Below are 20,153 nucleotides of genomic sequence, written 5' to 3'. Positions count from 1 at the left end.
TCATATCTGTTATTAATCTCTGTCTCTCTTCCACAGCATGTCTTTATCCTGTTTTCCTTCTCTCACCCCAATCAGTCGCAGCAGGTGGCCCCGCCCCTCCCTGAGCCCGGTTCTGCTGGAGGTTTCTTGCCGGAGGAAGTTTTTCCTTCCCACTGTCGCCAGAGTGCTTGCTCATATGATTGTTGGGTTTTTCTCCGTATCTACTGTACAATATAAAGCGCCTTGAGGCGACTTTTGTTGTGATTTGGTGCTATATAAATAAAATTGAATTTAATTGAAATGTCTTTGTCTGTTTTATAAGATGGCAGTTCTCCAAGTAGGTAGCAACAATGCACTGTGAGGGTTACTCAGGAAAAGTCATTTAAATCAAATCAAATCAAATCACTTTTATTGTCACATCACATGTGCAGGTACATTGGTACAGCACATGTGAGTGAAATTCTTGTGTGCGAGCTTCACAAGCAACAGAGTTGTGCAAAATACAATAATGTAAACAAGCAAAATACAAGAATGGCTAAATCTGAAACTAATAAATATATGTACAATATATAATAGTATATGCATTTGTTGCCTCCCTAAGATGATGACCAGAGGGGCAACTGGTTTCCTGTTCAACAACGTGTGGCGCTGTGATAAAGAATAGAAAAAGGGACACACGTTGAGCTGATGTCAGTTTCACAACAGGAAGGTTTATTCTTCACAACAGCTTAGAACAGCTTCAAGTATCACCATACTAACTGCAAAGAAATGGCCTTATGTTTCAGTCCAGTTTACCATACATGGCCACAGTTCCCTGAGCTAGAGACTGTATAAATCTCTCAATACAACTTTGACAAAACATAAACGAAATATTGCTTAAATCCATTGATTTGTTTTACAAAGAGAAACAAAACACAATAGTGTACTCTGTACTTCATTTTTAACTACATTTACAAACATAAAATTAACTCATTTTAATTCTTGTTCAGCACTAAATTATTTATGTGAAATGTATTTCCACTGTACTGACAATGTAACTTCTGTTTTTTTTAATATAGCTATTTTACTCTTGACAAGAAAATAATGTCTTTGACATAAAACAAACATATTCACTGTTCTTATACAACCTACAACTATATAGAGTGCAATGCTCCTTTAACAGCGTTCACTACTACTGTGCAGTCAGCATTGATCAAACAGTTTCCTTATAACACTTTATAAATGTCTTTGTATTAAACCACAAACTTGTTCTTGTAACCACAAGATCAACCAGAAGAATAAAACATAGTATGAAGCCCATTTATCCGAGTGCATAATACATTAAGAGTTCACAGTCCAGAAGTCTCTCACAGGTCAGATTAGCTTCCCCACACACACTCAGTATTCCACATTAGCCAAGTCCGCTAGCATTAGCATCATTTAGCCTGCAGCCATAACCCACAATTCAGACACAACTCAGAATGAATCTATTTCTTTAGCGAGTTGCGCTCATTACCCACATAAACAACATCGTCCGTTTGTAAGGTCTGCAGTATACATTCATTTAAATGCATTTACTAACCTGTGATAAAGAATAGAAAAAGGGACACACGTTGAGCTGATGTCAGTTTCACAACAGAAAGGTTTATTCTTCCTCTGTGGCCCAAAACGCTACTCGATACCACTGCGCGTAATGCGCCCTCTAGCGGCTGGATGTAGGATAGCATTTTAAATGACAGGTACAAAGATAGAATCACAACAAAACACAACAACAACTGGGCTGTTTTCCCCAGTTTAATTCTGATACTATTTTTTACTAGAAAGCTATTTTCAACTTTCTACGCGCGCGCGTGTGTGTGTGTGTGTGTGTGTGTGTGTGTACACATATTTTACAAATTAAATAGAGTAAACAATAAATAAAATATATAAAAATATACAGAGTTGAGACATGTGCAAAACAGTGGCATTACTGTACAGTATGGAGTGCATAATGTTAAAGTTCCAGTAGTGAAGCTGAGGTGTCTATGACGTGTTCAGCAGTCTGATGGCCTGGTGGAAGAAGCTGTCTCTTATTACATGTTACTCATTACTTTTCTTAAAAGTAATGCAGTATGTTTCTTAATTACTTGCCATGACATCATCATTACTTCATGAAATGACCTGAAATGTATTGTTTCATAATTACTAGGTAATAATGTAAACCTATACACACCAACACAAATTTATATTTTAATCAGGATGCACATTTAATCTTTCTTCTAGTGTTTATGATTATTCGTCCAGAATTGCTGTGCGTTGCTGACCTACAGCAGACAAGAGCTTCTGGACATCTGGACTCATAACTCCAACAGTTTTATCGCCGATCTCCGACTCATCCCAGAGATCTCCAGAACACCGGAGGCTGCCCACTCTCCCCAGCCGGGCGGAAGTGCACGCAGACGGCGCCGAGATTGTAAACAAAGGCGAGGTAGGCGCGGAGGGCTACGGGCTAAGCTAAAGCTAACACCACACCAGCTGCCTTTACCCAGTATTTTCCTCGCCAATGTCCGTTCTCTGGCAAACAAAATGGATGAGATACGGCTCTCCATCACTAACAACAGACAGATTATGGACTCAAATGTCATGTTTTTCACCGAAACATGGTTGAACAACAGCTGCCCGGACAATGCTATCGAGTTAGCAGGACGCCACACACACCGAGCCGACAGGCTAGCCGATGACTCCGGCAAGACCAGAGGTGGAGGTTTGTGCATTTATATTAACAATGCTTGGTGCATGAACTCCACTACTACTGAGAGTCACTGCTCACCTAATGCGGAGTTTTTAATGGTAAAATGCAGACCTTATTATCTCTCCAGAGAACTCACTTCGATCATACTCACTGCCGTGTATATACCCCCCGACTAGGGTTGCCAACTCCCTGAAAAATAAATAAGGGACACCTCGTGGCCAGGGCCGGGCGACCCAGTTGTCTTCACCCTTCCCAGTGTGGTGAATTTTCTAGCTCTTTTTTTGTGTGTGAAATTATTTTTTTTAACCCTTTGACTTGAATTTGATTTAAGTAGATGTGTATTCTTTGTGATATGAACACATGTGAAACAAATGATCATTTAGCCATTTATTTTTAGCTCAAAATGGCAACATTAACACAGTAAAACAGGTCTCTTTCTTAAACAGAAGCCTGTCATGCTTAACTTTTGAGAATATAAGTAAATCTTTCTTTAAAAGAACTCTGTCCTGCTTAACTTAAAATAATAGAAAACAATAGAAAGAAAAATATTCTTGTAACAGTGCACATTTAGTGCATTTAGTACAATTGGCTTCAGCTGAGGTATTATTTCAGCTTTTCTAATGCTAATCAGCTGCTCCCGTTTGAAAACCCGCTTGTTCCCATGATTACGCATCTTAACTCATCATCATTATTCATCTATGTATTACTTTTATGTATTAGTCATCTATTTGTTGTAATCATCTATCCTTGCAGTCGTTTATTACACAAAATAAATTATATTATCACACTTCTGGCCACATAGCGCTGATATTCACTGCACATGCCCATATTAACTTTTTCCAGCCAGGTGTTTTCCTTTTCCCATTCTTCCCTTTCTCTGAGGGGAACAAACATTGCTGCTCTAACGCTGGGCTCACACTGTGCGGTTTTAGGCCCATTTTGAGCCGATTTTTGAGTGATCGGACCGATTTTGGCCTTCATCGTGTAGTATACGTGGGGTAACGAGAAGTGATTAACACCTCACGACCAGCTCCCGATCATCAATCGCTCGTGAGCCGCTCACACTGCTCGCGCGCAAACACGTAAACGCAGTGAAAAAGACGGAGCAGCACGGCTGTACAGCGTGTGATCTGGACACAAGCGATGGAGGCACAACTTGTAGAACTTTGAAAAGCTCATCCGAGCCTTTTCGATGTGGCCTCACAAAATTATCACGACCACAACAACCGTGAAAATAGTTGGATCTACATCGCTGCTAAATCACAGCTGCCTGATCATGTTTTTCATTAGCAATTTAGCAAAGTTGATGGTGGTGGTGGTGTGTCTGTGTGAGTGAGAGACAGAGAGAGAGAGCGACAGATTTTCTGTTATAACCTTAATTTTATGGACGCACAGTGTGAGCACTCAGGTCGCATCAGAGCATCGGGCGGTATAGTGTGAGACCTGCATCGTGACCTACCAACTTCTAACCCCTGCGAGTCAATCGTGCAGTTTGAGCAGGAGCTGAATAACGCGACTGAAAAAATCGCACAGTGTCTGCCCAGCTTTAGGTGTACTGTCGTCCGAGACTTGCACCACAGTGTCGGCGTTTGTTTCCCTGTTGGCCATGCTTCTTGTTGTGGTCATCTGTTGTCTTCCGGTATTTTCTCCGTAAGCGACCTTTCCTCGACCAATGAGATGAGCGGTAATCTGAATTGTCATACTCGAATTGTCATAAGTGTGCTGTCAGCTCATTGGTCACAAAGCAGGAGAGGGGCTGGGAATTATGTTTTCAAACAAAGCGTTAATTCCATAAACATTTATAGACTACTTTTGATTCTCACTGTATTACGGGACAAAGTGCGTCCCTTATTAGCTCAATACGGGACGTGTACTTTTGTTTCGAAATACGGGACGATTCCGTATTTTAAGGGACGGTTGGCAACCCTACCTCTACCACACATTACACGAGAACACACTAGTCCGCGTACACACGGTAGCATCCATTACAGGGAGAGTGCGAAGAAGAACAAAAAGGGGGTGACACACCAGTCATGAGACAGGAGGCGCCGCCAAGTGGTGATACACTGCATTACAATAGCAACTGTTACATCATGGAAACTGTAATGAACTGGCTAATGTTTAACTTTGAATTTTTCCCATAGGTCTTTTGCAGAAGGTCCCTATAGACAAAAACTAAATGGGAAAAATTGAGCAGGGTTAGTGTCACACTAATAAAGGAATATGTCTGTGAAGGTTCTCAGTCATCCAGGTCATCGTAGTCAAAGGAGCTTGCAAAGAAAAGCGTCTGGACTAGTGGGAGTAACTCCCACTAGGTTTATATCTGGGACTCTCCACCATTTGACCTTAGAACTGAAGAAGCTTTTCGGATGAGAGGTGAAACGTCTTCAAGCAACTTAAAGAAGTCCAGACGCTTTTCTTTGCAAGCTCCTTTCACTAATAAAGGAATGTAACTGTCATTTCTCATTTGAATGAGAATATTCATTTAGAGGAAATCATACGGGATTGTGTCACAGTTATTACTTACCTAATTATTACTTCCCTGAAAACTGATATTTAAAATTCTGTAAGTAGTTTAACAAAATTTTGACTTTCTTATATCAGTTCTGAATCCATTCACCATACAGCTTACCAGCAACACAGTCTTGATTGTCACTGCCATCTAGTGAGTAGCCGAATGAAATGAAATGAAATGAAGCAGCTGCTTCATGTCATTAGGAAGATTGCTTTTGCTTTAGTTTTTATTTCAGTTAATAATTATAAGAAAAATAGTTATTAATGAAATGTACTGTGCAACTTGCATGCTGCTTTTCGGTCTTTACTTTAGTAGGTGAATGTCAGTTGATGTTATTAGAGCTGTGGCTGTTAAACAATATCTGTCAAGTGTCTATTAAGTGATAGAAGTAAAAACAAAATGGTTCCGAGCAAGGTGCTCCATCCTGACATGTTGTTTTGCTTTAGTGTGATGTGAATATCAATATATGTTTACTGAGTCACAGCTGCTTAACTTCGAGACCCTAGCCTCACATGTCATGCTTGACCTGTGAGGATTACAGCAAACACTTTTTCAGTGTGTCATCACATACAAAATACACTCATTCAAATCAAATCAAATCACTTTTTATTGTCACATCACATGTGCAGGCACACTGGCAAAGCACATGCAAGTGAAATTCTTGTGTGCGAGCCCCACAAGCAACAGAGATGTGCAAACACAACAACACAAACGAGCAAAATACAAGAATGGCCAACCTGAAACTAATAAATATATGTACAATATATAATAGTGTATGCATTTCTGGATGTGTATACTAAATATTTTCCTACGTGTGTGTGTGTGTGTGTGTGTGTGTGTGTGTGTGTGTGTATACACATTTTTACAAATTAAATAGTAAAAAAAAATAAAAAATAAAAAATAAAAAATAAAATAATAATAATAATAATAAAATATATAAAATATACAGAGTTGAATATGTGCAAAACAAGTGGCATTTATATACAGTGTGGAGTGCATAATGTTGAAGTTCCAGTAGTGAAGCTGAGGTGTCTATGACGTGTTCAGCAGTCTGATGATTCAGTACCAATTATTGCTCTTATTAAGGAGCAGACCACTTAAACATTAAAGGATTTACTGACTCACTCGTCAGTGATCATAGTAGTCAAAAGATCATTGCATAAGGAAGACATGGTGGGGGATGCTATATTGAAAATGAAACAAAAAATCCTGATTATCTGTCATAAAAATTGATGAACACTTACTTTTTCGTGATGTAATGTTTTTATTAAACAATATCATAAATTAAACAATTCAACAAAAACTACTTATGTTAATATAAAAGAAGAAAATCATTGAGTTTTATCTCAAGATCACTGTTTTCATACATAGTTAGGGATCATTAAACTACTCTGAATCTGAATCTCACTTTCTCTCGCTGTCGTGGGCGCGGTTAGCGTCATGACGTAGGTTGATGCTACGTAAACCGTTCGGCGCAAAAATTCAAACGCTGTACAGGAAGAAATTTGCTGCTTGTTCTTTCTGTCATATTACAACTTATAACGGGTCTACATAAGTCTCCGTCGGATTTAAGGCAATTCTCGGTACGTTTCGGGGCTGAAGCAAGTCTTGTGATAAAGTTTTTATTTGTTAGTAAGCCTGCTAACGCTAACTGTAAGAACACGTTCATACCGAAGTTAGGGTTGTTATGCTAAAATGCATGTAATGTTAGCTTAGCGTGAGCATGTAAGTGCGTTTGAGCTGTACATGTGTTTCTTTCGTAATTATTTTACTAAACTAGCTTACCAAATATGTTGTGCTAAGATGGCGTTTGCTTTCTGAAAATTGATTTTAATTGAATGTATATAACCTTTTCACTGGTTTAATACTTTATTGTAGAGTTCCTTTGTTTATATGCGAGTAGCGTTCAAGCTAAGTTAAACTGATGGAAATCCAGAATAAAGTCAATGGGAGTCTACAAAAGGAAGGATTGGCTGGCTGTGCTATACTAATAAATGATGAACCCTTAAAGTAATCAACGTTGTTTCGGTAGCAAACAGGCAAGATTAATGCGAACTTAACTCTAGCATATCGTGCTTGCATAACCAGAGCCAACAATAAGAGTTTCTTGTATTTTTTTCTCCCAATTTCTTTGTCATCATAAGATCACATTCTCTCTTCTTATTCTCATTAGTGACTTTTAAACTTGGCATAAACTTTGTTTTCCTTTATAAGTTCCAAACAGCTGTAACAACACAAGCACAGCACTTTGTAAAAACAGCTGTTTCAGAGTTATGTTAGCATCAAATATATACCTTAATTCCTCATCCCGTGGGTTGTATTGACAGATTTCACCACCGAGATCCATTGAGTTACTTTTAATATTTTTCCTAAAGATTTTATTTGGGTTGATTAGAGGAGTTTTTTACATGTAAATTTTGGTTTTGGCTCAGTTAACTACAACAAATAGTTAACTGAGCCAAGTTAACTTTCTCTCCTGCTTCAAATTGATATGTGTACGGTACATTCAGAGCACTGAATTCTGCTCTTTAAGCACTATTTTTTTCCAACCCTCTGTTCAGTCCAAACATCTTTTCCTATCTCCAGCAAAGATGAGCGCAGCCTCCACACCCGTCTCCCGGGTACGACCAGGATGGATGTCATCCTGTTTGAAGAATAAGGGTCTGTCCCCTGCAGGCAGCAGCACTCCACTGCTGTCTGCTTTCCCTGGAAACGATGATGAGCAGGAGCGACGTCAGCGTAGGAGGTCAAGAGTCATTGACCTTCAAGCTGCAAGTGATTCCTCCTTAAATGACTCTGCATCTCACAGGTATGCTGTAGATAATGGCAAAACTAAAAGTAATTTGTAAAAACATTTTGTGCCATGGCTTTGACAAATAGTGCCTGGCTGCCTGGCTGCTATGTATCATGTGAGCTCAAAGGCAATCTCATTATCCTAATCAGCACTGTGGGAACTCCTGCTGCCGTGCCCAAGTTGTCAAATGCACAGATCTCAGAGCATTACTCCACCTGCATAAAACTCTCCACTGAAAATGTAAGTATTTGTATGTGCATGCATTTTCCTCTTTTTCCCTTTATAGTAAATGTCCTTTGTCTTTCTCTGTGATTAGTAGATGAGAAAATATGACAAAATACAGGAAAAATAAATTAATAAATTACTTTTTTTTTTATTCTTATCAACAGAAAATCACCACAAAAAATGCATTTGGTCTGCATTTGATTGATTACATGGCTGATATTCTCAAACAAAAGGATTCAGAGCTCACCAACTTCAAGGTATGTGTAACTGATTGTTTCATTCATCATTTTGGTTATCTAAAAGTCTTTGAACTGATTTAAACATTTGAATGAAGCATCATGATAAATAATTTTCTGGTTGTTGGAGAACATAGAAATGTTGTTTGTTTTTTAAGTGTGTTTAAAATATCAGGAAAATATATTTCTTAGACTCAGCACCCACCTGACTTGTTTAAGTTAGGCAGGTGCTAACACCAGTTTGATTTTAATTCAGGGAAGCAGAATTTATACAAAATTAAGGCTGCATTCTGTCCAGTGTGGTCTCTCATCTCACAGGCAATAAGTTCACTCATTCTGAGAAAGTGCAGGATTCTGTATTAACCTAGAGTATCTACAGGGGTATTGTGGTGTAATTACTTCAACATATGAAGGGTCCTATAAAAGGTGATGTCGTACACTGTGAAATATGTATTTATTATTAAGTTTTGCAAGTAGTATCCTTCAATATTTACATCTTTTCATCCTAAAGGTGGCAGCTGGCACTCTGGATGCCAGTACGAAAATCTACGCTGTGAGAGTGGATGCTGTTCATGCTGATGCCTACAGAGTGCTGGGTGGTCTGGGTGCTGAAACCAAACCTGGAGAGGGTGAGAGTCTCTGTATTGTTGTTGGATTTTTCTTTTAACCGTACTTGTGCTGTGGCTTGAGCTTTCTGGCTTTTTCTAACACAGTTTTAAAGTTGTTGAACCCACCTTCCTGTACTATTGAACATTTTCTGCTTTTTTTGAATTCCTTGTGCATACACAGGCCATGGTGCAACAGAGGAAGATGGAGATGATGCAGGACTTGCAGGAGGTGAAGTCACTGCCAAACAGCCAAAGAAGAAAAGGCCTCCCAAGAAGACAGTAGAGCAAAACCTGAGCAACATCAACAGTGCTGAGTCTGAGAGGAGATGTGAGGTATGTAGAGGTCTTAGCAAAGTAACTAAGATAATGCGCACCTCAGTTCTTCTTTTTTTTTTCTTTTTTTTTTTTTGTACTTTTTGAAATAACAGAAGTATCGTTCAGGGCTTCTGGACCACTATGCCAATGACTAATCATGGGAAATATTCCTGCTTATTGCTTATGTCATGCAGCAATAAGCAATAATAGAATATAGCTATCGATGTATAGATCCAGGAATACAGCATTTGGGTTAAATGAGAATGAATTGAAAACAACCTTTGCAAGATCTAGGCTCATTAATGCACATAAATGAACAACACTAAAAACATTCAGAGGTTGTTTGTTTTGTTTTCATTTCACTGTTTGGATTTTGGGTCAAATCATTCTGTTTTGTAGCCAACAGACTCAGCTATGTTGTTATCTTATACCACTAGAATAGAAGATGCAACTCCCTCGAAATGCAGTACACACCCTCACTCCATTAAAATAGGTGAAATGCTTTAAACTGATATATATAATATAGAAACAACAAAGACCCAGAGAGAGGTAGATCTCTATTTTTATGCCAAATGTAATTACCATCGATACGCAAACAGTGCTGTAATCTAAGTAAGCAGTACTTGATTCTAACCAAGGAAACTATACTTTGCTAGTTTCTTCACTTAAGGTAATGTAGCTGTTTTAACAGCTGATATATGTGATGGGTTTTGAACATGAGCTGAAAGTATATTCATTAGGCTTGGGCTATTTATGAGCTTAGATTTTTGTTAATTATTTAATTAATTAAATCCTTATTGATATGAACATGCTTCAGCTGTGATTATATTACTTGAGGAAAAAGTTAGTGTAGAGGAGAATCAGTAAAAAGAAAAACAGCCTTCTGTTTTATTTCCTGTACAGAAACTCAATGTTCAACATGATAAGCTGGAAAATACAAATTTATGAATACTGCTTACTATTTTTGGTGTTGTTATATATTTAGCAGTCAAATTAAGAACGATCTTACTGTTTAGAACTGGAAAAAAAGGGTGGCACAGTCCCCGTACCAAATTTTTATATGCATTTATGTGCAGAGGTCTCTTTACTAAATGTTAAACAACTTCAGCATCACTGCTAGAGTTAATGTTGGATTACTATCATGGATTACGGCTTAAATCCACTGATGATTGATACGTTTGTTTGATTTAGATCAATAGTTAAATTAGATGTTGTCTTAGAAGACACCTCGAGGGATTTTTCTTTTCTTTTTTTTCATTACTATCACAGCATCACTTTGCCATAGTAATAAGCTTAAATGCCTCTTAGTTGATATCAAGCTAGGTTGTGTTTATGATAAACTTTCTGTCTTCCCCACAAAGGTGGACCCCATGTTTCAGCGGATGGCCTCATCCTTTGATGAGAGCAGCACAGCTGGGGTCTTCCTGTCAGTTCTTTTCAGTGAGAGCAGTCGCTGCGAGCTGCTCTTTCCATCCCACATGACCCTCCTGCAGTCCAGACCCGCCTACTCTCCTCCATCTCCACAGGGGGTCCCAGCATCCCCATTCATGGGTAAGTCTTTCAATAAGCCCAATAAATTCATTTACACTTGGACGTTAAATATTGTGCCGCTAGTTGTATGTTCATAAGAACCTTAATAATAATGGATTGGATTTATATAGCGCTTTTCAAGGCACCCAAAGCGCTTTACAATACCACTATTCATTCACTCTCACATTCATACACTGGTGGAGGCAGCTACAGTTGTAGCCACAGCTGCCCTGGGGCAGACTGACAGAAGCGAGGCTGCCATATCGCGCCATCGGCCCCTCTGGCCAACACCAGTAGGCAAGTAGGGTAAAGTGTCTTGCCCAGGGACACAACGACCAGGACAGAGAGGAGGGGATCGAACCGGCGACCTTCCGGTTACAGATGCGATTCCCAACCCCCTGAGCCACGGTCGCCCCCCTTAGCACTGTATCACTGTCATCCTTCGGGTTCTCCCAGAAATGAAAACTTGTCTTTCTGTAACATGTCACTCGCAGCTGGACTGCAGCGTTCCCAGGAGAAAAGCTCCATCTGCCCCTCACTGCAGGACTTCTCGTTCACTAGCTGGAATCCGGAGCAGGTAAGAGAAAACGGATCTAGTGCTTATTTCTGTCAGTTGTTTCTGAATACTAGTTGTAATATGATTAGGTTATGGAATTTCCATCCTACAAATCTGATTTAATCCTTTGTAAACTGATCTCCTTTGTTTTGTTCAGTTCTTCACTCTCTTTTAGTAGATACATAAAGGAAACCCTATTTTACTACAGCTCTAGTGTGAGCAACTATTTTTGCTTGCAAAGTAAAAGTCCTTAGAAATGTAAAGTCCTGCAGGTTTGAATTTAATATTCTATGCATGTTCTTTCAGACCATGAATCAGCTCTTAGAGAAGATGAAGCAGGGCGATCATGTGTTTGACGTGAACAATGAGCCTGAGCCAGAGCCAGAGGAAGATGACTGTCCTGACTTTGATGGTGACTATGAGGAGGGAGTGGGTGACTGTGAGGATGGATCAAAGGAACACAAGGAGGGTTGTGAGCCCTCTGGCAAAAGAAGGTAAGATTGAGGATTGGACAGCAGCGCAGGGAAGTCTTTTGTTTGTTTTTTTCCCTTCCTCTTGTCTGTCTCCTAAACCTTTTCTATAAATGGATGGTAAATTTGCTTTCGTTTTTAGTTTGAATGGTTTTATGATGCCATACAGGGATGTGATTCCCATTGGAGAGGGAGACATCGCCACCATGTGCTTGCAGCTGTCCTCTCAGCCCAGGGAGTATTCATACTTCAGCCCCAGGACCATGGCCACGTGGGCTGGACCTGGCTACTGGCAGTTCAAACCGAAACACAAGTGTGAGTGAAATTAAGGTTTTAGCAAAGACCCATTTTAGTTGCAGTAAAAGCGTTGCATTATTGCACCTTATAACAAAATACCAAACTCCAAATTTTCTTTGAAAGTAAATAAAGTAATTTCTGTAAGCTTTCATATTTAAGAAACCATCCACTTTACAAAGCCGATGAGAAGCCAGAGACGTTAAAAAGGTTTTGAAATTGTGCTGCTTTTTAAAATATTCCACTTCCCAGCAGTCGGTGGTTACAAAGAGCTTCTGTTTTCATCACACAAAGAAACTCCTCAGCACAACTCCTTAGCTTAACCACACTACTTGCATGTACTACAACAGGTCCTGAGTTATACGCGTCAGTAAGAAACCGACTAGAATAACTGCTAAGGATAAAACCACTCTAGATCTGATATGTCGTTAGTGACTTGTAACACAGTGCCTTCTGAAGCAGAACACGGTCTAAATATTATGTCCTGCTGTGCTGCAGTTGTTAAACATCACAGTGCCATCCTTCAGGTCAGATTTGGCTTCAGATATAGAGATATTTGTGAGATGTGAGCAGACATTAGAGAAGTTGTTACGCTAAACAAGACATGTTACATATTAAAGTTTGTGTAGATGTTGACAGACAACACATCACATTAAAAATTTTCTTATTTATGTTGGTAAGATTAAATGTAGGCTTATGCTACTGCGTTTGTTTTTGAAGTAACATGTGACGCATGCCACATTCACTTTGGTCATTATCTAGCCTGTCATAAGTAATGCCTGAAATCTATCATAAATGCATTCGGATGCATTATGCTGTCATACTGAAATGATGTTTACAAATTATTATTATTTTCTGTTTTGAGTGATGTGGTAAATTGGGCCTTTTCTCTAACAACTGAGATGGTTTTCTAATGGTTGTCCTTTCTCACTAAATGTGTGCAGTGTAAAAGTAACCTGCCATCTGTAATCTCTGACCATTGTTATGTACTTTTATGTCATACAGTGGATCATTTGCCTGAAAAGGAGACACGTAAAAGGAAGCCCAAAAAGACCTTTGAAATAGACTTCAATGACGATGTCAACTTTGATACCTACTTCCGAACAACAAGGGTAAAAAAAAAGAAAAAGAAAGAAAGAAAACATCTCTGCTGCTTCTGTCTTTTTTCTTTGTACAGGGAGTGCAGAATTATTAGGCAAGTTGTATTTTTGAGGAATAATTTTATTATTGAACAACAACCATGTTCTCAATGAACCCAAAAAAACTCATTAATATCAAAGCTGAATGTTTTTGGAAGTAGTTTTTAGTTTGTTTTTAGTTTTAGCTATTTTAGGGGGATATCTGTGTGTGCAGGTGACTATTACTGTGCATAATTATTAGACAACTTAACAAAAAACAAATATATACCCATTTCAATTATTTATTTTTACCAGTGACACCAATATAACATCTCCACATTCACAAATATACATTTCTGACATTCAAAAACAAAACAAAAACAAATCAGCGACCAATATAGCCACCTTTCTTTGCAAGGACACTCAAAAGCCTGCCATCCATGGATTCTGTCAGTGTTTTGATCTGTTCACCATCAACATTGCGTGCAGCAGCAACCACAGCCTCCCAGACACTGTTCAGAGAGGTGTACTGTTTTCCTTCCTTGTAAATCTCACATTTGATGATGGACCACAGGTTCTCAATGGGGTTCAGAACAGGTGAACAAGGAGGCCATGTCATTAGTTTTTCTTCTTTTATACCCTTTCTTGCAGCCACGCTGTGGAGTACTTGGACGCGTGTGATGGAGCATTGTCCTGCATGAAAATCATGTTTTTCTTGAAGGATGCAGACTTCTTCCTGTACCACTGCTTGAAGAAGGTGTCTTCCAGAAACTGGCAGTAGGACTGGGAGTTGAGCTTGACTCCATCCTCAACCCGAAAAGGCCCCACAAGCTCATCTTTGATGATACCAGCCCAAACCAGTACTCCACCTCCACCTTGCTGGCGTCTGAGTCGGACTGGAGCTCTCTGCCCTTTACCAATCCAGCCACGGGCCCATCCATCTGGCCCATCAAGACTCACTCTCATTTCATCAGTCCATAAAACCTTAGAAAAACCAGTCTTGAGATATTTCTTGGCCCAGTCTTGACGTTTCAGCTTGTGTGTCTTGTTCAGTGGTGGTCGTCTTTCAGCCTTTCTTACCTTGGCCATGTCTCTGAGTATTGCACACCTTGTGCTTTTGGGCACTCAAGTGATGTTGCAGCTCTGAAATATGGCCAAACTGGTGGCAAGTGGCATCTTGGCAGCTGCACGCTTGACTTTTCTCAGTTCATGGGCAGTTATTTTGCGCCTTGGTTTTTCCACACGCTTCTTGCGACCCTGTTGACTATTTTGAATGAAACGCTTGATTGTTCGATGATCACGCTTCAGAAGCTTTGCAATTTTGAGACTGCTGCATCCCTCTGCAAGATATCTCACTATTTTTGACTTTTCTGAGCCCGTCAAGTCCTTCTTTTGACCCATTTTGCCAAAGGAAAGGAAGTTGCCTAATAATTATGCACACCTGATATAGGGTGTTGATGTCATTAGACCACACCCCTTCTCATTACAGAGATGCACATCACCTAATATGCTTAATTGGTAGTAGGCTTTCGAGCCTATACAGCTTGGAGTAAGACAACATGCATGAAGAGGATGATGTGGACAAAATACTCATTTGCCTAATAATTCTGCACTCCCTGTATATATGAAGCTGTCAAATACATTCACCTGTTCAACTACAGTGACTACTTTTTGAGCCATAGATGACCAGCTCTTCAATCATTTCAGTGTTTCACGTCATTGTGAACAAAGCCAGCCTGCTGCCATGGTTATTATAATAACATCAATCTCATGTACAAATATTAGTAATGGTGACAGGAGGTAAAGCTTAGCATGTTCTGTAGCAGAGTCCAGTGACAGAGTCTGTTTGTCAAGTATGCATCAGGAAACTTGCTGATCTGAGTCTTTTCTTGTGTGCTTCTGCATTGAAACATAACTCTTGTGATTTAACTATAATGATTAAATTCAGTTGAATCTCTAAAAGGTTTTGAAGTTTTGGATTACAGATTTTTGGGAAACTCACCAACCAAACTTTATCTTCCTTTCCTTTCACAGGCTGCCACCACTAACACCAAGTCTGCACTTAGTGCCAGAAGTAAAAAAACAACTCTACCAGCAGATTTCCAGTTTCCTCCAGAGACGCTCTCCCAGCTCAGCCTCAAACCCTCCAGCACAGTAAGACTTATTTCTTTTTACCATTTCAGGCCATACTTTATGTTAGCATTTCATAATTTAATTAAAATTATTAACTTTTTTAGATACTTCTAACTGTGCAGACATGATTTAATATTTACATCTATTTTCTTTTTAGTGTTTTTTTTAATATGGCTTGCAGTATCACATGGACTTCCTATTTACCTCTGTGAAAATGCGATATCTCAAAAATGATCTCGGATGTGTTTGAATCTCATATCAACTGTTTGTTTTGTTTTTGTTTTCATAAAATTGGGCAGTTTTACAGTCAGTATGTAATTTACTCAATATTTCCATAATTGAGTGCAAGATGTTTGGGACGTATTAATATTGATCAATCTGGTCTTGTTTACTCTAGTTAAGTCCAGAAGGACAGAAGAGGCTGTCTGCAGAGCTCGGAGAAGGCATTGGAGATTATGACTACAACAACGCCAATGACACAGCCAACTTCTGTCCAGGTCTACAGGTCTGAAAAACTCTTTTTAGCATCACTTTTGATTTGATTCTAAGAAAGCTCATTTCAGGTGTTCATTTATCACAAGGGATTACTTCTGCAGGTAGCTCCGCACATTTCATTGGACAGGATTTTAAACCGCATGCCCGGACACATTTCACTATCAATTCTGAATTGATTATATTGTAAAATCTTACTGTTTCTGGTTTATCCAGAAGTGGTTTGGGTTATGAAACACAAATTTTAATCTTAGGGTTGTATTTTGATGTTGCAATAACTACAGCAATCACTAGTATATAGATTGTTAGTATTAGTAAAGAAACGACTCGTCTTTGCCGCAACATTTGACATACTACACATGTGGCCTGTGTCTAACCATGTACATTAAATGTGATTATGCAGAACAACAATGTCTATCTCGGGCCCTGTGGCGGCAAACTGGCACCTACTCCCCCTATGTAATACATCAATTTGTTGGAAGACCAATAAATGTATATTTTTTAGTAGAATAACCCCACTTTTTCACCATGTAACCACATCAGTGATTTCTATCCACTGTTTTGCTGTTCCTGTCGTATTGAGTGCAGTCATTTATTCTTGTCTACTGCTAGTATCTCCTCCTGCACAGCCTGGTTGTACTTGGTGTGTTTTTTATTGCATATTTTGCAGGTACTGTGCTGTGCTGGAGTTTGATGTAGTTCCTTATTTAGGTAATAAATCGTGATCAGAGGCTGACACAGGGCTGTCAGTCTCACAAATCCTTGGGCTTGTCTCACTGACTGTGCTAGGAAACAAAAAGACATGGCAGTGCTATAGCAATTATATCTCTATATGATATTTTTATATCAGAGCGACTGTTTAAAACCTTTTCTTTTATGTATCACACACCTGTGACTGACACTACATGGAAACTACACCCTTTCTGCATCAAATCTTGTGGAAGAAGCTAAAAGCAACATCTAACCTGCTGAGGAATGAAAGAATTAACAAATCCCCGTCACGGCAAATCAACAACTGATTAGAAACCACATGTCAAATCTTTATTCATCTTCTGTTTCAGGGAGGTGACAGTGATGATGATGTTGAAGGGTTTGCTGGTTCAGATGACACACAGCCTTCGAGTGACAGCATGCCTCTGCCCTCACAAGATCTCGAGGGCGTGTCCACCTATGGGGAGGAGGATCTGGTACCTGAGCCACACAGGGTGAGCAATGCAACTAGTTTAGTCGTGCTTTAAGTAGCTCTTCCCTTTAGTAACATCTCTGCTCAAAAGCTTCTGCAGTAATATTTTTTATCATACCCCACTGAAAAATAGAAGATGGAACTGAAACAACTGTATGACTTAGGACAAATAGTCATTAATAATGGATATATTATAAGCAGAATTTTTGTTTGTGAACTTCTATAGTTCTACTTTGATTGTTTTTGTAGGTCAACAAGATTGAAATCAACTACGCCAAGACAGCAAAGAAAATGGACATGAAGAGACTCAAGAACAGCATGTGGACTCTTCTGATTGACAGCCCAGAAAAACCCACAGAGGTAAATTACACACCGCGTATTAGCTTCTTTTTTCTGTGGTGCATACAGTGACAAATTTCAGGTTGGTCATGCATCACATGCGGTGGGCACAGTTGCCTTCCAGGCGGCCCTTTTTCACTGCGTTTCTGTTTGACTCTGTGTTTTATTACTTGTTCCTTGGTGTTCCCTGTAGGGGGTGGAGACTGTGGAGAAACCTGAAGTGTGTGGAGAGAAAGTGTTCAGTCAGACCACAAAGACGCTGCTTCAAAGGTATAAGCAGATCTCTTGTCATGTCTGCCATGGCACAGCACTAATGAGGAGTATCAGACCTCACCAAAAGAATATTGGATATAAAATTATGGTTTGAGATACAGAAGTTTCTCTGACAAGCTAGTGTGAAGCTATACACGATCAAATCACGGTGTCACTGAAATACTAATTCCATCAGAATCATGAAAATCATCATTGATGAAATATAAAATTCTCTCTCTCACTCCCTCTCTCTGTCTCTCTCTCACACATATTCAGATTACCAAACACAATGGCTCAGAACCTGTCAGTGGCACTGGCGTTTGTCGCTTTACTTCATCTTGCCAATGAAAAGGTGAGTGTTGTTTGCTGTATGTTTTGTTTATTTGATTTCATTTGTTATTATTATGATGTATGTACTCTCCTCATGTTGGTTTAAAATGAGCTGCAGCATCAAGGGATGAAAAATTAAACCAATGTCAAACTGCACTTCCCATAGCAGCCAGATTGGCTTTAAATGCAAAGGTGGTTAAAGCTAATATGATGTCACCCATTTATTTTGCACTCTGCACCTTGTTGGTTTATTTTGGAGCCAGAAATTATGTCACATGGGTCAAAGCACTGAGTGCTATCACAGCTAATGTTTGTAGTTTGTATATATATATATATAGATATAGCTTTAGCACCAGGAAACTTCACTAAGGAAGGAATTTGGGTGTGTAACTGGGCAATTTATTTTTCAGTTCATTCATTCATTCATTCTTTATTCCCTGAAATAGGATGTCCAAACATTCTCAGTCCTGATTGGCTGGCAGATGTTCCTTAAAGTTACATATCTAGTTCAGCAAGTCCACGGAGTACATTAAAATGTAGGGCAGCCGTGGCTCAGGGGGTTGGGAAGTGCATCTGTAACCGGAAGGTCAACGGTTCAATCCCTGGGCTCTCTGTCCTGCTCGTTGTGTCCTTGGGCAAGACACTTCACCTACCGCCTGCTGGTGTTGACCAGAGGGGCCGATGGCACGATATGGCAGCCTCGCTTCTCAGTCTGCCCCAGGGCAGCTGTGGCCACTAGTGTGTGAATGCGAGAGTGAATGAATAGTGGCACTGTAAAGTGCTTTGGGTGCCTTGAAAAGTGCTATATAAATCCAATCCATTATTATTATTATTACTGCTGTGTCACGCTTAAAAAGTCGTCAGTCCTAATGTTTGTTTTTGTCTTTTTTACAGAATTTGGAGCTGGTGAAGGTTGATGACATGTCAGATATCATCATCAAACAAGGCCACTGAGGGAATTATGAATCATATGAGGCTTACTGCTACTCTTTTCTTCAATTCTCTTCTTTTTCAACTCTTTACTTTGTATATTTTTTTTTTCTTTTTAAACGCTGTCCTGTTTCTATCTCCCGTCTCTACCTGCTTTTATTCTTTATAATTATAGTATGTTTGTTTCTCCTTTTAGTTTGTGCAATTGATGCATATCCTGTGTGTAGCTAATTACTCAACAGCACACAAAAAATGTACATTGTGAACAGAAATAAAAGCTTTTTTTTCTCAAATCTGATGGAGAAATTAAATCCAAAACATGTTACCCCACATTTTCTTGTTCTGTGGCAGTATTTCAGCACACTTAAACAATGGTTTTCAAACAGTTTTCCCAAATTGTCGTAATGCCTTTGATTATTTTTAGCTGCTTCTGATTCAAAGCAGCTTGCAGCAGTCATGACATAAGGGCATGCAATGACCAGTATTCAATCTTCGTCACCAGTTTCACCAGACAAAGAAACCGGTTTGTCAGGAGTCAAGCTGCTGGCTGGGTGAAATTTGTGACACCAGGAGAGGGAGGAGTAACTGAGCTGAGGCCACTGCTGCTAATCTAAGTGCTGCTCTCCAGTGTCACTGTTGTCCCCTTGAAATATTAACAAAAAAAACATAAACAACTACATCCTCCTGTACTATCAGAAATGCATTGTGTTACTTTACAGTTATGTTAAGTTAGAAAGCAAGTTTTTCAGCCATCCTGAACACAAAGTTACAAAAGGTTCATCGCTAAGGGTTTCACCGCTAACATATCATGGGTACATCTTGGTATGACGCCTTCTTTAACAATAGAAGAGGGACTGCCGCCTACAGGTGTTTTTGGAGACAACAAAGGAAGTAAACGTATGCACCTGCAAAATAAAAGCACGGAGGTCGACAATGAAAGTTTGACTCGCTTAAAAATCATTACAATTGTTTTACAGGTAGTGAAAATCAATATGTGAATACGAGTATATAAAATACAATGACGATATTACTGTGTAAAGATTAAAGGAATCATATTTTTTATATAATCTTTTTTTTCTCTAATGTTTACCCAACCACTTCAGCTGAAAACGATAGGTTGCTTTATTTTGGAAACCAAAGGGCG

At 39.2% G+C, this 20,153-nt stretch overlaps 1 protein-coding gene across 3 annotated transcripts; it reads left to right on the top strand.

Moving 5' to 3' along the window:
• The first annotated feature begins 2,202 nt into the window (after nt 1-2,202).
• Nucleotides 2,203-19,334, top strand: ncaph (non-SMC condensin I complex, subunit H). 3 transcript variants are annotated; one of them, XM_085474590.1, is made up of 18 exons: nt 2,203-2,701; nt 7,791-8,013; nt 8,148-8,238; nt 8,388-8,480; nt 8,971-9,088; nt 9,249-9,400; nt 10,744-10,933; nt 11,407-11,489; nt 11,775-11,962; nt 12,108-12,253; nt 13,238-13,344; nt 15,385-15,504; nt 15,881-15,988; nt 17,037-17,180; nt 17,408-17,518; nt 17,691-17,767; nt 18,026-18,101; nt 18,974-19,334. In XM_085474590.1, exons 1-18 carry the CDS (start codon nt 2,524-2,526, stop codon nt 19,031-19,033), a joined length of 2,265 nt encoding a protein of 754 aa, XP_085330716.1. In that variant the 5' UTR covers nt 2,203-2,523; the 3' UTR covers nt 19,034-19,334. The 3 variants fall into 3 exon arrangements, with proteins under 3 accessions (XP_085330716.1, XP_085330717.1, XP_085330718.1); XM_085474591.1 differs by lacking the exon at nt 2,203-2,701 and adding an exon at nt 6,650-6,787; XM_085474592.1 differs by lacking the exon at nt 2,203-2,701 and adding an exon at nt 6,650-6,787 and having other exon boundaries at nt 7,766-8,013.
• The last annotated feature ends 819 nt before the right edge of the window (nt 19,335-20,153 follow it).

Source organism: Copadichromis virginalis, linkage group LG12, assembly GCF_057382275.1.
Source record: "Copadichromis virginalis isolate Kocher_CV1m ecotype Utaka linkage group LG12, C_Virginalis_male_GT1.1, whole genome shotgun sequence".
NCBI lineage: Eukaryota > Metazoa > Chordata > Actinopteri > Cichliformes > Cichlidae > Copadichromis > Copadichromis virginalis.
This window is presented reverse-complemented; position numbering and strand designations above follow the sequence as displayed.

Bases quoted from the DNA above. Each gene is read 5' to 3' on its own strand.
- ncaph (XM_085474590.1), top strand. From the start codon at position 2,524: ATGGATGAGATACGGCTCTCCATCACTAACAACAGACAGATTATGGAC. The intron at 8,014-8,147 runs GTATGCTGTAGA...TATCCTAATCAG, and splicing joins AATGACTCTGCATCTCACAG to CACTGTGGGAACTCCTGCTG. The intron at 17,181-17,407 runs GTGAGCAATGCA...TTGTTTTTGTAG, and splicing joins TGGTACCTGAGCCACACAGG to GTCAACAAGATTGAAATCAA.